The 16,063-nt window shown below is 53.4% G+C and overlaps 1 protein-coding gene across 4 annotated transcripts in view; it reads right to left on the bottom strand.

Moving 5' to 3' along the window:
- Window positions 1-16,063, bottom strand: part of ADA (adenosine deaminase) — a 32,893-nt gene that overhangs the window by 2,543 nt on the left and 14,287 nt on the right. For 2 of the 4 annotated variants that reach the window (XM_055266398.2, XM_055266397.2), the window contains exons 2-9: window positions 14,567-14,628; window positions 6,989-7,111; window positions 4,401-4,544; window positions 3,513-3,628; window positions 2,142-2,269; window positions 970-1,041; window positions 792-893; window positions 552-616 (exon numbers count right to left, since the gene is read on the bottom strand). In XM_055266398.2, the coding sequence (XP_055122373.1) occupies window positions 552-616; window positions 792-893; window positions 970-1,041; window positions 2,142-2,269; window positions 3,513-3,628; window positions 4,401-4,544; window positions 6,989-7,111; window positions 14,567-14,628 (812 nt within the window). The remainder of the gene's footprint in view (window positions 1-551; window positions 617-791; window positions 894-969; window positions 1,042-2,141; window positions 2,270-3,512; window positions 3,629-4,400; window positions 4,545-6,988; window positions 7,112-14,566; window positions 14,629-16,063) is intronic. The other 2 variants (XM_055266401.2, XM_055266400.2) reach the window with 1 other exon arrangement.

Below are 16,063 nucleotides of genomic sequence, written 5' to 3'. Positions count from 1 at the left end.
GATATTGCTCCTACAGCTTGGCGACAGGATGGAAGGAGGGCCTTGACCCTGGTTAGACTCCAGAATGGGAGACAGGCAGGGTGAAACAGACCCTCCAGTGGAAGGTCAGGATGGGAGACAGGCAGGGTGGAACAGACCCTCAAGATGGCACTCAGGGCAATGCCCAGGGTTCCCAAGGGCCAGATGCCAGGAACAGAGAACATGCTGGCCAGAGGGACTCCTGCTTCCTATGCAATGCCCAGGAGGCAGACTCGGGAGAATTGGAAGTGTGGAAGCTTCCCTTAGAGCAGCGGAGTGTTCTGCTCCAGCTGATGAGCTATAGGGCCCCAGCTCTGCTGGTTAGCAGCTGGGTAATCCCAGTCAAGTCACAGCACATCTGGGCCTCGGATTCCTCATATGTAAGATGAGGACGGCAATGCCTGCTTCCCAGGGCATCGAAGAGATTTCATATCTAAGAGACCCGGCATGGGCTGATGCCCAATCCCTACAGTTTCTCCCCTCTTTGGCCTTCCTGGAACAAAATTGAACAGGCCCAGGGGAACAGAGCTCACCAAACGACTGCATGCTCCGTGTCCGGCTTCCAGGCACCAGTGAGGTAGCTGGACCAGGGGCAGATCTGGAAGAGCAGGTGTGTGGCTGGCAGGGATGGCCCCAGGCCATGCTGATCCCTCCCCCATATCTGGGCCTGGGGCCACCCCTCAAGTTCCTGGGAACCACCCTGCTTTCTGCCTGTCTATAAAGGAAGTGGGGACAGCCGGGGATGATTCCTCCCCACTCCCTGGCCCGCTTACCTCGAAGTGCATGTTTTCCTGCCGCAGCCTGTCATAAAGGGCCTGGTCTTCCAGGGTGTGGTAGCCGTGTCCCAGCCGCTCTGTCTTGAGTATGTCCACAGCCTGTAGAGAAGCAGAATGGAGCCAAGTATGGGAGGAGGCAGTGAGGAGGGACCCCATGGCCAGCCCAGGCCCTCACCTCTTTTACTACTTCGGCCGAGCCCACCTCCCCGGCGTGGACAGTACGGTGAATGCCGCTCTTCACAGCCTCCTGGAACGGGAGAGCCAGGTCATGGGCGCCCTAGGGGGACGGCCCCGGCAGGCCCTGCCTTGACCACGCTGTGGAGATTGAACCATCCCAGTCATGCTGCCTGCTTCAACAGCATGGGGAAACCTGGTCTTTTACCCCCAAAGTCCTTATCTAAGTGGTGGCTGTCACTCATTAGCCAGTTACCATGTGTCAGGTGGTATATGAAGTGACTTGTATACATTATCTAATATTCACAACTATTATCCCACCCATTTTATGATGAGGGACTGAAGCTCAGGAGAGTCAAGTAATGTGACCAAGGTCAGACAGGAAGTGTGGAACCAAGCTCTGAGCCCGGGCAGTGGGACTCCAGAGCCCAGACTTCCCCACCATGCTGCACCCTCCACAGGAAGCCCATTCATCATCAGGCTGGAAGCGACTTTTGAGATGTTGGCTCCAACTCAGTCATCCCAATAGAAGAAACAGAGGCCCAGAGAAGACACAGTGTTGCCCAGGTTCACACGGCAAATCACAGCCAGAAGCAGCCTCAACACAGGACTCCCAACACCAAATGGAGGCTTTTCTTTCTCTCTCTCTCTCTCTCCCTCCCTCCCTCCCTTCCTTCCTTCCTTCTTTCCTTCCTTCCTCCCTCCCTCTTTCTTTTCTCTTTCTTCTTTTTTTTTTTGAGACAGGGTCTCCCTCTGTCACCCAGGCTGGAGTGCAGTGGCATTATCACAGCTCACTGCAGCTTCGACTTCCTGGACTCAAGCAATTCTCCCACCTCAGCCTCCCAAGTAGCTGGGACTACAGGCATGCCCCACCATGCCTGACTAAGTTTTTTGTATTTGCAGAGATGGGGTCTCACTATGTTGTCCTGGCTGGTCTCAAACTCCTGGGCTCAAGCAATCCTCCTGCCCCGCCTCCCAAAGTGCTGGGATTACAGGCATGAACCACCATGCCTGGCCCAGGGGGATTCCAGTTCCAAGCCTTAAGACCCAACAAAGACACACTTCAGAACTCAGGAGACCCCGTGCTCGCTGGTTCTTGTGATTTCTCCCAACTATGGGTGGGAGACAAGCTCACCCAGGGCCAGCCTCTCCATTCCTTCTCACAGGACCCACCTGGTAGGCCTGGACATGTCCAGGCAAGAGGCTGCTTCCTGGGATGGTCTCATCTCCAGCCAGGTCAATGGCCACCACGGTCTGCTGCTGGTACTTCTTACACAGCTCCACCACCTCGGGGGACCAGTCTGTGGGCGAGATGCCCACCCAGGCTCTGTCACCAGCACCATGGAGAGACCTCCCAGCCTACCTGCCTGCTGTCCCACCCAAACCCCCCATGGGAGGCCAGCACAAAACAGGGCTCAGTGTCTTCCAATCCTAACTGCCACGTCCTAACCACATGGCCTGCGGAAAACTGCTCTGCTTACGGCCTCAGTTTCTGCCCTTTTCAGAAAGAACACTGCCAGCTATTGCACAGAGTCGTGGCCAGGCTTTGCCGAGGCCATGTGTGTAAAGCACCAAGGACAGGGCCTGAGCTCAGTAAATGACACGGACCCTTCTCTCACCTGGTGTTTCCAACAACACTCATGGCAGGCTTACTCCCATGTGCAGATGAGGAAACGGAGGACCGTTTAACATGTCATCTAAAATAGAACTCACACTAGTATTTCGAAGTATCTTGCTAATGTATTAGGTACTCTTAACGGATACAGTTATTATGAAGTGTTTAAGAAAGAATGAATGAACACAGGCTTTGGAACTAGATGTCCCTGGATGCAAATCCAGGGTTCGTGCCTTGCAAGAGGCTGCACCTCACTTCACCTCAGTGTCCTCATCTGTCAAATGGGAATAAGCAATGGTGGTAGTTCTGCTTTGCAGGCTGCTGCGAGGATTAGAGGAAATGCGTGCAGGTAGCTCTTTGGTTCTCACTAATCCTGAGGGTAGAGGAATGAAGTAAGTATGATCATCTCCTTGTGACAGTGCACAACTGAGGTGTCTTTGTGCACAACCAGAGAGGCGGTGTGACCTGCCCAAGGTCACACAGTGAGGCTGTGCACCATGAGGCACAAACTCTAGAGATCTGATCTGCGTCAGTGACAAGGGAGACCCCTCAGAAATCCTGGAAATCAGACCTATTCAGGCCCAGACAGGACGGGGCCTGGTTCACTGGGCCTCGAGGGAGGACCATGGGCTGATCAGAATCTAGCCTAGATTTTTTTTTCAACACTTAAGTTCCCATTTGGTGTTGAGCTTCCTGCAGGGTGGCTATAAAGGCATGGCGTCCCTGGGGAGAACGTCTCCAGGAAGTTCTGAGCCTGCCTAGGAGGTCTCCAGTTGTTTCAGGAAGCCCCAAGTTCCTGCCAGTGGGCTCAAGGGGACACCATGGGGCTGTGGGGCACAGGGGAGATCAGGTACAGCCCCACTGCTAGGCCAGGAGGTCAGGGCCAGGGTGAGATGGGCGGCCCTGGGCAGGGCGGTGATCCTACTCACTGGGCTGGTGGCGCATGCAGCACAGGATGGACCGGGCCTTGACCCCGAAGTCTCGCTCCCCCTCCTGCAGGCCCTGGCCCACTAGGGCCACCACCTCGTCTGGGGTGAGGTCCCCTCTGTGTGAGGAGAGGAGTAGGGATGGGCCTGAGGCAAAAGGAAGGCCTAAAGGGCAGCTCTGGGACTGGGACAGGAGGAAGAGGAGGCTTTGGGGAGGACCTGCCTCCCCCACTGACCCACTGCCCCCAGAGGAAAGACTGGCAGAGATGCCCCCAGGCCCTAGCATGTCCCTTCTGGCTCTTAAAGCAGCTGGGTGCTCCTAGATCTTAGCAGGAGGTGTGGGGTGTCAACACGGCCCTCCCCACCCCCAGATGGGCAGCGTTGCTAAGCTTGGGCCTGCCATGATGTTCACATTCTATATGTATCGGAATCATGGCTCAGAAAATGGGGCAGGGTGGTTTTGTGATACCACTTAGAGATCCATGGGGGCCCAGGCAGGGGGCTAGAAATGGGCCAGACTCACTTCAGTTATGAAGTTAAAGCAAGACCTTTAGGGCCTTTAGAGATGTGATCAGCATCAGTGACAAGGGAGACCCCCTCAGAAATCCTGGGTGGCTAAGCAGGTTAACATTCCTGGACAGCAGGCCTGTGGCCAGAGCAAGACACAGCCAAACACTTGTGCCCAAGGTAAGAACATAACCACAAAGTGAGGATGGGAACCACATCTCTTGTGACAGAGTTAAACCCATCTTTCTGAGGCCATGGACCAGATTGGGGGCAAAAGCAAGGTCTTGCTTGGGTCAGGGATTCCCAGCAGTTCGCCCTTCCAGTCTCAGAGCTGAGCCTCCCAGCCACACCCTCAGCATGGCCCCTTCCAGTCCCATCACTCACTCAGCCTGGTTCCAGGGGATTGGCTCCACTTTGGAGTTGGCCAGCAGGTGCGGACTGTACCGCACCTCCACGTACACCACGCCTTCTTTGGCCTTCATCTCTACAAACTCATAGGCGATCCTTTTGATAGCCTCCCGGCAGCCCCTGGGAAGGGAAAAAAGGGGTTGGGAACAACCTTCCCCAAGTCCCTTGGGAACTCCAGGAGCAAATGACGTCCCCAACCCTTAGCAGATTAAACCCACTTCTGGCCCCATCCTCATGCCCCAGACCCAAGCTCTGGGCATCCACTGGGTAAGATCCCAGACACTGGGCAAGTCCTATCAGCTCTACTTTGGAACTGCATGCCAGTTCTCACCCCTCCATCCTGGCCTGAATCACGCCATCTCTAACTGGCCTCCCTGTCTCCATGCTTGCCCCTGTCATCCTGTTCTCCACCCAGCAGCTGGGGCAATCCTTTAAGAAGGTAAATCAAAGCATATCACTTCTCCCCTCGAAGCCCCAATAGCTTCCTGCTACGGAGAGTGACATCACAACTCCCAGGTCCCGCCCACAAGGCCTGCATCCTCCAGGCCTTGCCAGCCTCCCCAACATCTTCCTTCTCCCTCATTCCCTGAGGCCACTGGAGAAGACACAGGCCTGCGCTTCCCCGATACTGTCCTACACTGCGTCTCTCCCGCTCCCTTGGTTTAGAGCCAGCTCAAGCTTCACCTCCTCAGAGAGGCCTTCCCTGACCGCCTTATCTTTTTTTTTTTTGAGACGGAATCTTGCTCTGTCGCCCAGGCTGGAGTGCGGTGGCGCCATCTCACCTCACGGCAGCCTCTGCCTCCCGGGTTCAAGTGATTCTTCTGCCTCAGCCTCCCGAGTAGCTGAGATTACAGGCGCGTGCCACCACGCCCGGCTAATTTTTTGTATTTTTAGTAGAGACAGGGTTTCACTGTGTTAGCCAGGATGGTCTTGATCTCCTGACCTCATGATCCGCCCACCTCAGCCTCCCAAAGTGCTGGGGTTACAGGCCTGAGCCAGTGTGCCTGGCCCAGACCGTCTTATCTTCAAACGGCCCCTCCACCATTCTCCTGGGCTTTCTTTTTCTCCCAGGTCCTTATCACTACTCAACATTGTGTGTCATATGGCTTATCAGCCAGTTTGCTGTATTCCCTACTAGAATGCAGTCTCCATGTGGCAAGGATCCCTCTGTCTTGTGATGGCTGTGACCTCTCAGCTGAGGACCATGCCTAGGACAGAGTAGCCCAATATTTGTTGGTGATGGAATTAAGGCTGGCAGGGAAGAGAAATAAGAGAAAAGGACACAGCTGGACAAGTCCAGAGGGATGCCTGGATGTGGGAGACACGTTGGATACAGTCATGGACTTGGATCCTTGTGCCCACACTTATCTGCTGTGTGACCCCTAGTGACTAACTAGTCACCCTCTGACACCTACGTCAAGGAGTTATTGTGGGGACAAATGAATCAAACTTCATAAACCCCACCCGGGCCAGCACTCGGAGCAGAGCGGATAAATGCTCAAAACATTTTCATTGTTATTACTGCATGTTTGTTCCAGAAGCAAGGCACAAATTGGCCTGCCAGGGCCACTGTGTGGATCACATAATTGTGGACTGTGCTTAGCTGGAAGTTCCCACCATGAAGAGTGAAAATGAAGTGGTTACTGGAATGTGTGAGGGAAGGCACACAAGTGCCGGGAGAGCCCAGCGTGGGAAGAAAGTGCCCTGCCCAGGGGAGATCAGGCCACTCTCAGGAGAAGGGGCCACTGGAAGTTCTTGCATCTCAAGGATGAGGATGGAGGCCGGGCGCGGTGGCTCACGCCTGTAATCTCAGCACTTTGGGAGGCCAAGGCGAGCAGATCACCTGAGATCAGGAGTTCGAGACCAGCCTGGCAAACATAGTAAAACCCCATCTCTACTAAAAATACAAAACAATTAGCTGGATGTGATGGTGGGTGCCTGTGATCCCAGCTACTTGGGAGGCTAAAGCAGGAAAATCCCTTAAACTGGGAGGTGGAGGTTGCAGTGAGCTGAGATCGCACCACTGCACTTCAGCCTGGGCAACAGAGCGAGACTCTGTCTCAATAAATAAATAAATAAATAGGTCATTGAAATTTCTCTCTAGCACTCGCCCATATCCCTTCTGGGCCTTTTCAGTACCCAGTGCTATTCCCCAGCGACTCAAGACAAGAAAAAAAAAAAAGCCTTTGAGAGAATCTTCCCCATATCTCCCCGCCCCCACCCTATATTCAGGCCTCCCCTCCCCTCACAACAGGAAGCCCTGAACTAGGAGATAGATGGCCCAGGTTCAAGCCCTGCACTGCCTCTGACCCTGTGTTCTTAGCTCCCATATTCTGCCATTTCTCTGTAGAAGTTGAAGCAATTTCAGTCCATCACACCCACATCTCAGAAGGGAAAACTGAGGCCTAAAGGCACTGGAGAGACTCACTAAATGTACACAATGGTGAGAAAGACAGCTGTGGTTTCAGAGCACCTTCTCTGGCCCCCACAGGCTGAGGGACAGGCCTGGTCCTAGTCATAGGGATCGATGCTGCCCCAGGACCTGCGGGTTGGGGGCAACTCACGCGATAGCAGGCATGTAGTAGTCAAACTTGGCCAGGAAGTCCGGGAGGGTGAGCGGCTTGTCCATGCCGATGACGTTCAGCAGCCCCTCTGCTGTGTTAGCTGGGAGGGCGATCCCTCTCCTCCTGGAAACAAAACAGTGAGTGGTGGACCAACCCGGGGCAAGATCTAGGCAGGCCTGACAGGTCAGGGTGGAGCAGACTCAGGAGCGCCGGCCTCCTTGCAGGACCACAGCAGGAGACATAGGCATCTCTCAGTCCAGCTGCCCCCACTGGACAGATGGGGAAACTGAGAAACAGGATCAGAATTTTTCCAGCACCTTCTACCCCCAATGCACAAGTCAGCAAATCTCAAGGGGGACAAACAGGTTGAAGTCGTGTGTGTGTGTATGTGTGCCCACGTGCACACACCCCCTCCATATCCTTGGTTGACTGATGCTTAGAGACAAGGAAAGTGCCAGGGCAAGCTCATGGCTTCCTCCTCAGCCCCAGGAGCTGGCACAGCCAGCTGGTCCTATGCCCAGTCAGGGGTTATCAGGGGCAGTAACCAGCGTCACAATTCCCAGGGTAGGGGCAGGCGTCAGGACTTCTCCACCCTCCATCTGGCTGGCACATCAGAGGCTTGCCCGGCCCAGCACACTGGGAGAGGGCCGGCAGAGGCTCAGGGGAGGGGCCCAGTGGGCTGCCATCCAGCTCAGACCTCTCTCCCCTCCCCACCCACAGCCACCACACCAGGCTGGACAACAGCAGCGCTCAGTAAGGGCATGATGGAAACAGCCCCTCTGGCTTGGAGCCTCCATTTCTCCCCAAGCATCTCGGCTTCCCCTCCCAGCCACGGGAAGCAGGGTGCAAGCTCGGGGGGCTTCCTCCCTTCTGCACATGCTCCTGCCTCCTCCTCCCATCCCGGCTCTGCTCCAGCTCACAAGGTCACCTCGAGCCTCAGTCTCCCCTTTTTTTAAAGACAAAAGGGACAGCCAGAGAACACCAGACATTAAGAAATGCTTCTAGGCTGGCATGGTGGCTCACGCCTGTAATCTCAGCACTTTGGGAAGCCGAGGCGGGAGGATCATGAGGTCAGGAGATTGAGATCATCCTGGCCAACATGGCAAAATCCCGTCTCTACTAAAAATGCAAAAATTAGTTGGGCATGGTGGTGCGTGCCTGTAATCCCAGCTACTCGGGAGGCTGAGGCAGGAGAATCGCTTGAACCAGGGAGTCAGAGGTTGTGGTGAGCCGAGATCATGCTACTGCACTCCAGCCTGGCAACAGAGCGAGACTCTGTTAAAAAAAATAAAATAAAATAAAAAAAGAAATGCTTCTAACATGAGGGACAAAACAAGAGAATAGACAAAAGCACTCTGAGGAAACAGTGCAGAGAACAGATGAAAACCTAAGAACCAAAACAAAAAATACATGAATATCCTCAAAGAGATGAGAAGACACAACATCCTTGAAATGAGGGAACATTCAGAACCTAAGAACGAGCCCCCGGAAATTTACAAGAGAATGCAGCAGCAACCATCAGGATGTAAGAAAAAAACTGGAAGCGGCCAGGCGCGGTGGGTCACGCCTGTAATCCCAGCACTTTGGGAGGCCGAGGTGGGCGGATCATGAGGTCAGGAGATCCAGACCATCCTGGCTAACACAGTGACACCCCATCTCTACTAAAAATACAAAAAATTAGCCGGGCGTGGTGGCGGACACCTGTAGTCCCAGCTACTCGGGAGGCTGAGGCAGGAGAATGGCGTGAACCCAGGAGGTGGAGCTTGCAGTGAGCCGAGACTGTGCCACCGCACTCCAGCCTGGGCGGCAGAGCGAGACTCCGTCTCAAAAAAAAAAAAAAGAACTGGAAGCTAAAAGTGAAGGAATCCTCCACAAAGTAGAACAAAAGACAAGGTGATGAAAAATAGGAGTAAACAGTTAAGAAAATTAGAAGATTAAATCAAGAGGTCCAAGCATCCAATTATCCACAAAGCAGGAACAGAAAAATAAGAGGCCGGGCACAGTGGCTCACACCTGTAATCCCAGGACTTTGGGAAGCCAAGGCAGGCAGATCGCTTAAGCACAGGAGTTTGAGACCAGCCTGGGCAACACGGTGAAACCCCTTCAAAACACAAAAATTCACCAGGCGTGGTGGCGTGCGCCTGTAGTCCTAGCTACTTGGGAGGCTAAGGTAGGAGGACCACCTGAGCCTGGAAGTCGAGGCTACCATGGGCCAAGATTGCACCACTGCACTCCAACTTGGGTGACACAGTGAGACTCTGTCTCAAAAACAGAAAAAAAGAAAAAAGAAAAAAAGAAAAAAGAAAAAAGGAGGAAAATGCCAAAGAAACAGAGGTTTGACCAAATAGTGTCTGTAAGTAAGTTTGTAAGTCCTTGAATGGCTTCTGTTATTAAAATATTAAAATGTTTCCCTATATAAATATGTTTCCTAAGCCCCCTGAATGTGCTCCCTTCCCCATCTGTTAGCCCCAGTCCCCACGAGTGCCCAGAAGGTACCACCAAGGGGTCACCCTGGTGCCCACCAGCCTGCTAGTCAGCCCACCACGGCTCCTTACCAGCCCCTAATCCCTGTAAGAGCCTGCAGGGGAACAGTGCCCTGGTGCGGCACTGGCACCTGGAGGTCGGAGCTCAGTGGCTCAGTTTCCCCTGAGACGGCTTCCCCTCCCACTGCTGGCCAGCTGCCCCAAAGTCACCCTCACAAAGCCTTGCCCAGTAACTGTGGCCCCTGAAGAGCTTGTACCAGTTGTCAAACACTGTTCGGGATATCACTCTGGGAAGTGCTGGGTAGAAGGCAGGAAGATGACGCTAGGGCTCTGGCTCCCATATTGCCAAACCCAGTGGCCACATTTTCCTGTGACCTGCTGCACCAGCCATGTGCAATTCTCCTAACGGTCTCCCTCCAGCCCCTGGGACTCCACCAGCAGGGGCTCTGCCCTCTGGCCGTTCTCTCAGACTCTGCCTTTTACACACCTGGCCAGGCCAACTCACCTCCTTTGGTGGTTTTCAGCTCAGGATCCAGAGGTCCACAGCTTCTAATTCTCTATGCCCACACACCACCACTGAGGGCCTGTGATGTGCTGGGCACTGGGCAGATAGCAGTGACCAAGACAGACCCATGTGTCTGGCTGCCTGTTGAGAGGCAGGCATCTCGTGCCACCTTTCCCCTTCCTCTAGCTCACTCCCTTCTCGGGTTCCACATTTCCAAATACGGCTCCTCCATCTACCCAGCTGCCCACACCAGAGATGGGCACCTCCCCATGCCTACCACCAGCCAGTCCCCAAGAACAAATTATTTTGCTTTCTATTTCTCCTCTTCTTCTTCTCCAGCCTCCCTCCTCAACAACCATCAAGAAGGATCTTTTCAACACATAGTTTAGACAGAGCAGCCAGGGAAGGCCTCTCTGAGGAGGTGACATTTCAGCAGAAGCCTTGGGGTGGGGGCGGTTCTGGGCAGGGAGGGGTCTGTGCTAAGGCTGCAGGCAGGAAGCGGTGGGCATTGGAAGCGCAGGGTGGCTGGAGGTCAGAAAGCAGGCATTTGTGTAGATGATGCACCAGGGAGGGCAGGGCCAGGCTGGGCTTAGGAAGCGACTGGGGCTTTGGCTGAAAGCACTGGGAAGGCACTGTAGGATTTCAAGCAGGGGACTAGCATGAAATAATTTACTATTTTAAAAGCTCCTCTGGCTGCTGCATGGGAAACAAAATGGAGGGAAGCCAGAGCTGAGGCCAGAGAGCTAATGTGGGGGCCCGACAGAAGACAAAGAGCACAGGGGACTCCCAGTGTCTCCCACGGGACACGGTTTCTAGAAGCTGCTCAGACTGAGCTGGAAAGTGCCCATCTGGAGCCCAAAGTTGAAGCAGGAAAGAGCTGTTCTTAGGGCCCTGGCACCTCTTGCTGTCCCTGGCCACCCACACAAGCTGAAGCTCCTCATAGGGCCACGCTCTCTTTTTTCTTTTCTTTTGTTTTTTTGAGACGGGGCCTTGCTCTTGTTGCCCAGGCTGGAGTGCAATGGCACAACCTCGACTCACTGCAACCTCCACCTCCCTGGCTCAAGCGATTCTCCTGCCTCAGCCTCTCAAGTAGCTGGGATTATAGGTGCGCACCACCACGCCTGGCTAATTTGTTGTATGTTTAGTAGACACGGGGCTTCCCCATGTTGGCCACGCTGGTCTTGAACTCCTGACCTCAGGTGATCCACCCGCCTCGGCCTCCCAAAGTGCTGGGATTACAGGCTTGAGCCACCACGCACGCTATGTTCTTAGATGATCCCTACTCCATGGTCAGCCACAGCTGCTGTGCTGGGGCACTGTCTGGTCCTCTTCCGGCCTTGGTGGGCAACACAGCCACAAGAAGCCCCACCTCAGGAGCCCAGGGAGGGAGGGAGGATGAGCTCAGGGGTTGCAGGTCAAGTCCATCTCCCACCCCTATTTATCACATCATCCCAGGCAGGAGCTCTCCCCTCTAAGGCCCTTGGTGCCCTTGTCAGTAAAACATGATAATATTTTCCATGTAGGGGTACACAGAGGAAGAAATGAAACTTTGTGTGTCATGAGAAAGAGCAGACTCTGAAGCCCAGTGGTCTGGGTTTGAATCCCAGCTCTGTGGCTTAAAGGCTGTGTGACCTTGGGCAAGTAACCCAGCCTCTCTTTGTTTCCTAGGTCTGGCATGTTTGAAAAACATCCAGTGTGGACTAAGCAAGGAGCCTTAGAGAGGTCAGAGAGGCAATGCAGGCTTTGCAGAACTTTAAGGCCCATGTGTGGACTTTGGCTTTGACCCTGAATGAGATGGGGAAGGTGGGGAATGAGCTGGGAAGACCATGGGTTAAGGCTCTTGCTTCAACTACAGCACTACGGGGCCCGCAGAGAGGAAGGCCAGAGTAGATGGCTGAGACCAATCAGGAGGCCACAGCACCAGAGAGGGGCAGTGGTGGCCCAGACCAGGGCAGTGATCGGAGGAAAGAGCAGCCAGGTTCAGAATCTCTGTAGAAATAGCTGGCAGGGTTATAAACAAGACTGAGAAAGAGGCTGGAGAGGCCCCTGAAAAGGCCAGAATCCTGGGAACTGGAGGAAGGAGAAATGGGTGAGGACAGTTAATGAGGCAGGCCTGAATCCCAGAGCTGGAAAAAAGGCCACTGAATTGGGCCTAGCGGGGCTCAAGCCAGGGGCTCCCCTCCTCCTTCCACTTTTAGCCCATATTTGTGTGCATTTACAGACACCCATATCTGAGTGTGACAAACTCCCCAGTCCCCTGCCTGCTGACTTCAGGTCAAGCTCCAGCTGGCACCTGCCGCATGCCATCTCCAAGGCCCAGAGATGGTATGAGGAATGGACAATCAGACCAGTGCCCCTCCCGGTGGCTCCTTTCCCCTTTCTCTTGGCCCCACCCGGAGCTCCCAGTCCCTGGCTGCAGCTGATGAGCCCTCCATGACCCCTTAATGAGTGCCTGGGTTCGATCTCATCTTGGTGCCCCACTGAACAACCTCATTAGGGACCTTTTGGCAAGTTGGCCGCTTGACATGGGCAAAGGCCAGGCAGAGATAAGCCAAGAGGCTTCACTCCACTTAAAGACATAAGCTCTAATTAACAAGAATATTATCATTAACTGACATTTATGGAGCACATTAATGTGTGCTAGGCCCTGAACTAAGCATTTTACGTGCGTCACTTCACCAAAACCTCTGACAGGGGGTAATGGCCAGGGCCATGGACTCGGGGCGGACTATCTGGGTTCAAACCTCCGCCCTGTGCTTACTGGGCACCTTATTCCACCTACCACAGCTCAGTCTCCTCATCTGTAAATGACGGCAATAGAGTTCCTATCTTACAAATTGTGAGGATTCAATAACTTAACCCGGGTAAAGCACTTAAAGAAGTGTTTGGCACACAGGAGATGCTAATATGCTTATGCCTTGCAGTTAAACGGAATCAAATCAATGGCAGCCTCCTGGGGCAGAAAAAGGTCCCTGGAAGTGCGAAAAGATGGAGAACAGTGGACTTAAACCAGAAATCTCTCAGGGAGTTGGTGGAGATGCTCCCGAGAGTTGGGGGCAACCCCCCAGGGATCCCTCATTCTCTCCACAGGGGCAGGCCTCTGAATAACAGGATTCTGGCTTATGGAGCAGAAATGTTCAAATTTGGGTCCAGAGCTGAATTTCAAGACTGTGAGGGAGAGGCTGAATTCTTTCAGCTCCAGACAAAATGAATGTTGTGCAAATACGTGAGGAACACAGGTCGGCTGGGGCAGGGCTGGGTGGACAAGGAACCTAGGTCATCTCTCTAGGGAGGACCTGTTCTTAGCCTCAGTTGATAGAGACCCAGTTCGCAGACAGGAGATAATGTGTCCAGATTTGAATCCAGAGGTCATCTCCTAGGTCATCTCTCTAGGGAGGACCTGTTCTTAGCCTCAGTTGATAGAGACCCAGTTCGCAGACAGGAGATAATGTGTCCAGATTTGAATCCAGATCCACTGGCCTTCAAAGTCCCTGTCCTTAAATGCTGGTCCTAAGAGAGGAGCTGCTGTGAGCCCTTGAGGTCTGGGTAGGAAGGGAAGAACCTTCCCCGCTGGGGAACAGGGGGACCCTCTGGCCCCCTAGCATCTCTGAGAGCTGAGGCAGGAAGTGCGTTCTCACTTGGAAGATGCAGAGATTTGGGCCCAGAATGGGGGAGCCACTTTTCTGTGACTCCTAGCAGGTTATGACCCTGATGATGTAGTAAAACCTTAGGGGTCAGAGAGCCTTGGGTTCAATTCTTGATCTGCTATTAATTTGTGTGACCTTGGACAACTGTCTTGTCTGAGCCCATTCCCTCCTCAGTAAAATGCAGAGAGCATATCCTCCTCTTCCAAGTGTGGAGGAATTCAATGAGCTGATAAAGCCCAGCCCAGCTCTAGGAGATGCTCAACAAATGGTACTGGCATCTCATGTGGGCACATTACCTGCTATAGGCTCTCAGCTAAGTCAAAAGTCAGGAGCCAGGCACGGTGGCTCATGCCTGTAATCCCAGCACTTTGGGAGGCCAAGCTGGGTGGATCACTTGAGGTCAGGAGTTCGAGACCAGCCTGGCCAACATGGTGAAACCCCATCTCTGCTAAAAATACAAAAATTAGCTGGACGTGGTGGCATGTGCTTGTAATCCCAGCTACTCGGGAGGCTGAGGCAGGAGAATGGCGTGAACCCGGGAGGCGGAGCTTGCAGTGAGCCGAGATCATGCCACTGCACTCCAGCCTGGGTGACAGAGCAAGACTCTATCTCAAAAGAAAAAAAAAAAAAAGACTGATTCAGCCCTGGGAACTACCTTCATGCACGTATGTGGGTGGGTGCGGAGAGCACGCTCAGGCCTGGCTCACCTGACACCAGGAGGACAAGACTCAGAGGCCCAGAAAGCTCAGGAGTTGGTCTGGGGGTCTCCAGCTCAGTGCTGAGGCCTCCGTGTCCCTACAGCCCCACTTCTGGCCTGGAGCTGGCTTGATTCCCACAGGGAGACAGAAGGAACAGTGACCCTGGAATTCCCCAGGGGCCTCTGGGTGGAGCTGTGGACCTCACTCAAATCCCAGGGAGAGAGGGCTCTTCTCTATGGACTTACCTGCCATAGTATAAGATGGTTTCAGGCTTGATGGCTCCGTCTAGGTGGACATGCAGTTCTACCTGCAAGGGGGCAGAGGGAAGAGAGAGAGAAAGGGAGAGAGAGAACAAACACCTATGAGTTCGCGAAGGACCTTTCAGAGCTTAATGTTAACATTAATCATGATAACCATTAGCCACCATTTTACTGGCTGGCTGCTGACCCCATACACTTCAGTAAACTCTGTACTGCACTATCTCGTTTAATCTGCTCCTGGGATATGGGTTCAGCTGTTATCTCAATCTCTTTCACAATTGAGGACACTGAGGTTCAGAGGGGTTAAATATCTCATCCAAGGCCACACAGCTTGCAAGTAATAGAAGCAGGAGCCCAACCCAGCATCTTTGTTCTTAATCGCAGCTGGTGAGTGGCAGAGGCGGAATTCTAACCCAAGCCCAATTCCAAAGCTTGTGCTCCAGGTCATGTAGGCAGCTCCCACTCTCAGCCAACTAAATAAACTACTTTAACAAAAGGGATTGACCCAGCTGTCCCAAACTAGGAAAGAGCCACAGCATATATCAAAATTCAGGATCCATTTTCTTTTTCTTTTTTGAGATGGATGGAGTCTCGCTCTGTCTCCCAGGCTGGAGTGCAGTAACTCGATCTCCGCTCACTGCAACCTCCACCTCCTGGGTTCAAGCAATTCTTGTGCCTCAGCCTCCTGAGTAGCTGGGACTATAGACAGGTGCCACCACACCCAGCTAATTTTTGTATTTTTAGTAGAGATGGGGTTTCACCATGTTGCTCAGGCTAGTCTCGAACTCCTGACCTCAGGTGATCCACCCACCTCAGCCTCCCAAAGTGCTGGGATTACAGGTATGTGCCACCGCAACCGACCCAGGCTCCATTTTCAAAAGCAGATGCTACTCAGGCATAGCCTATCAGGAATCAATATTAGGCAACAGAAGATCTTTCTAGTACTCCAGAGTTTAAGAGTAGGGTCCTTGGAGACAGCCCATCTGGCTTGACTCCCAGTTCTGCTGTGTGACCTCAGACAAGACACTTGACCTCTCTGAGCCTCAGTTTCTTCAACTGAAAAACAATGGACTATTATGCCTGTCCAAGAAAAATTGTAAGGCTGAAAAAGGGCAGTGTAGGTGGACATGGATAGCCCAGAGGAAACAGCCCCCGCCACTCAGTCAGGGTGTTTACCACGAGCTGTTAGGACAAGCACAACCAGCAGTGGGAGACGGTGGGGAAAGGGACTTTGCTGTTCCTGCTGTTCCTGTTCCAAATGATGGAAGCTTTCCCCCTAGCCAAGGGGAGATCCAGAAAACTCTCAGCTGACATCTCATGCTGGGGTGGGGAGCATGGAGAGCTGGATAAGAAAGTTGGCTGCCCTGGCTCAGGAAGGAACAGCCAAGGAGCTGCTGGCCCAAGGGCGTCTAGGAGCACATACATGAGCTGCCTCCTGCAGAGGAAACCCAACCCAGGCCCATAGGAGGCCAGCAGGGAACA

Source organism: Symphalangus syndactylus, chromosome 24, assembly GCF_028878055.3.
Source record: "Symphalangus syndactylus isolate Jambi chromosome 24, NHGRI_mSymSyn1-v2.1_pri, whole genome shotgun sequence".
NCBI lineage: Eukaryota > Metazoa > Chordata > Mammalia > Primates > Hylobatidae > Symphalangus > Symphalangus syndactylus.
The sequence above is the reverse complement of the archived record's forward strand: the minus strand, read 5'-3'. Positions and strand labels throughout refer to the sequence as shown.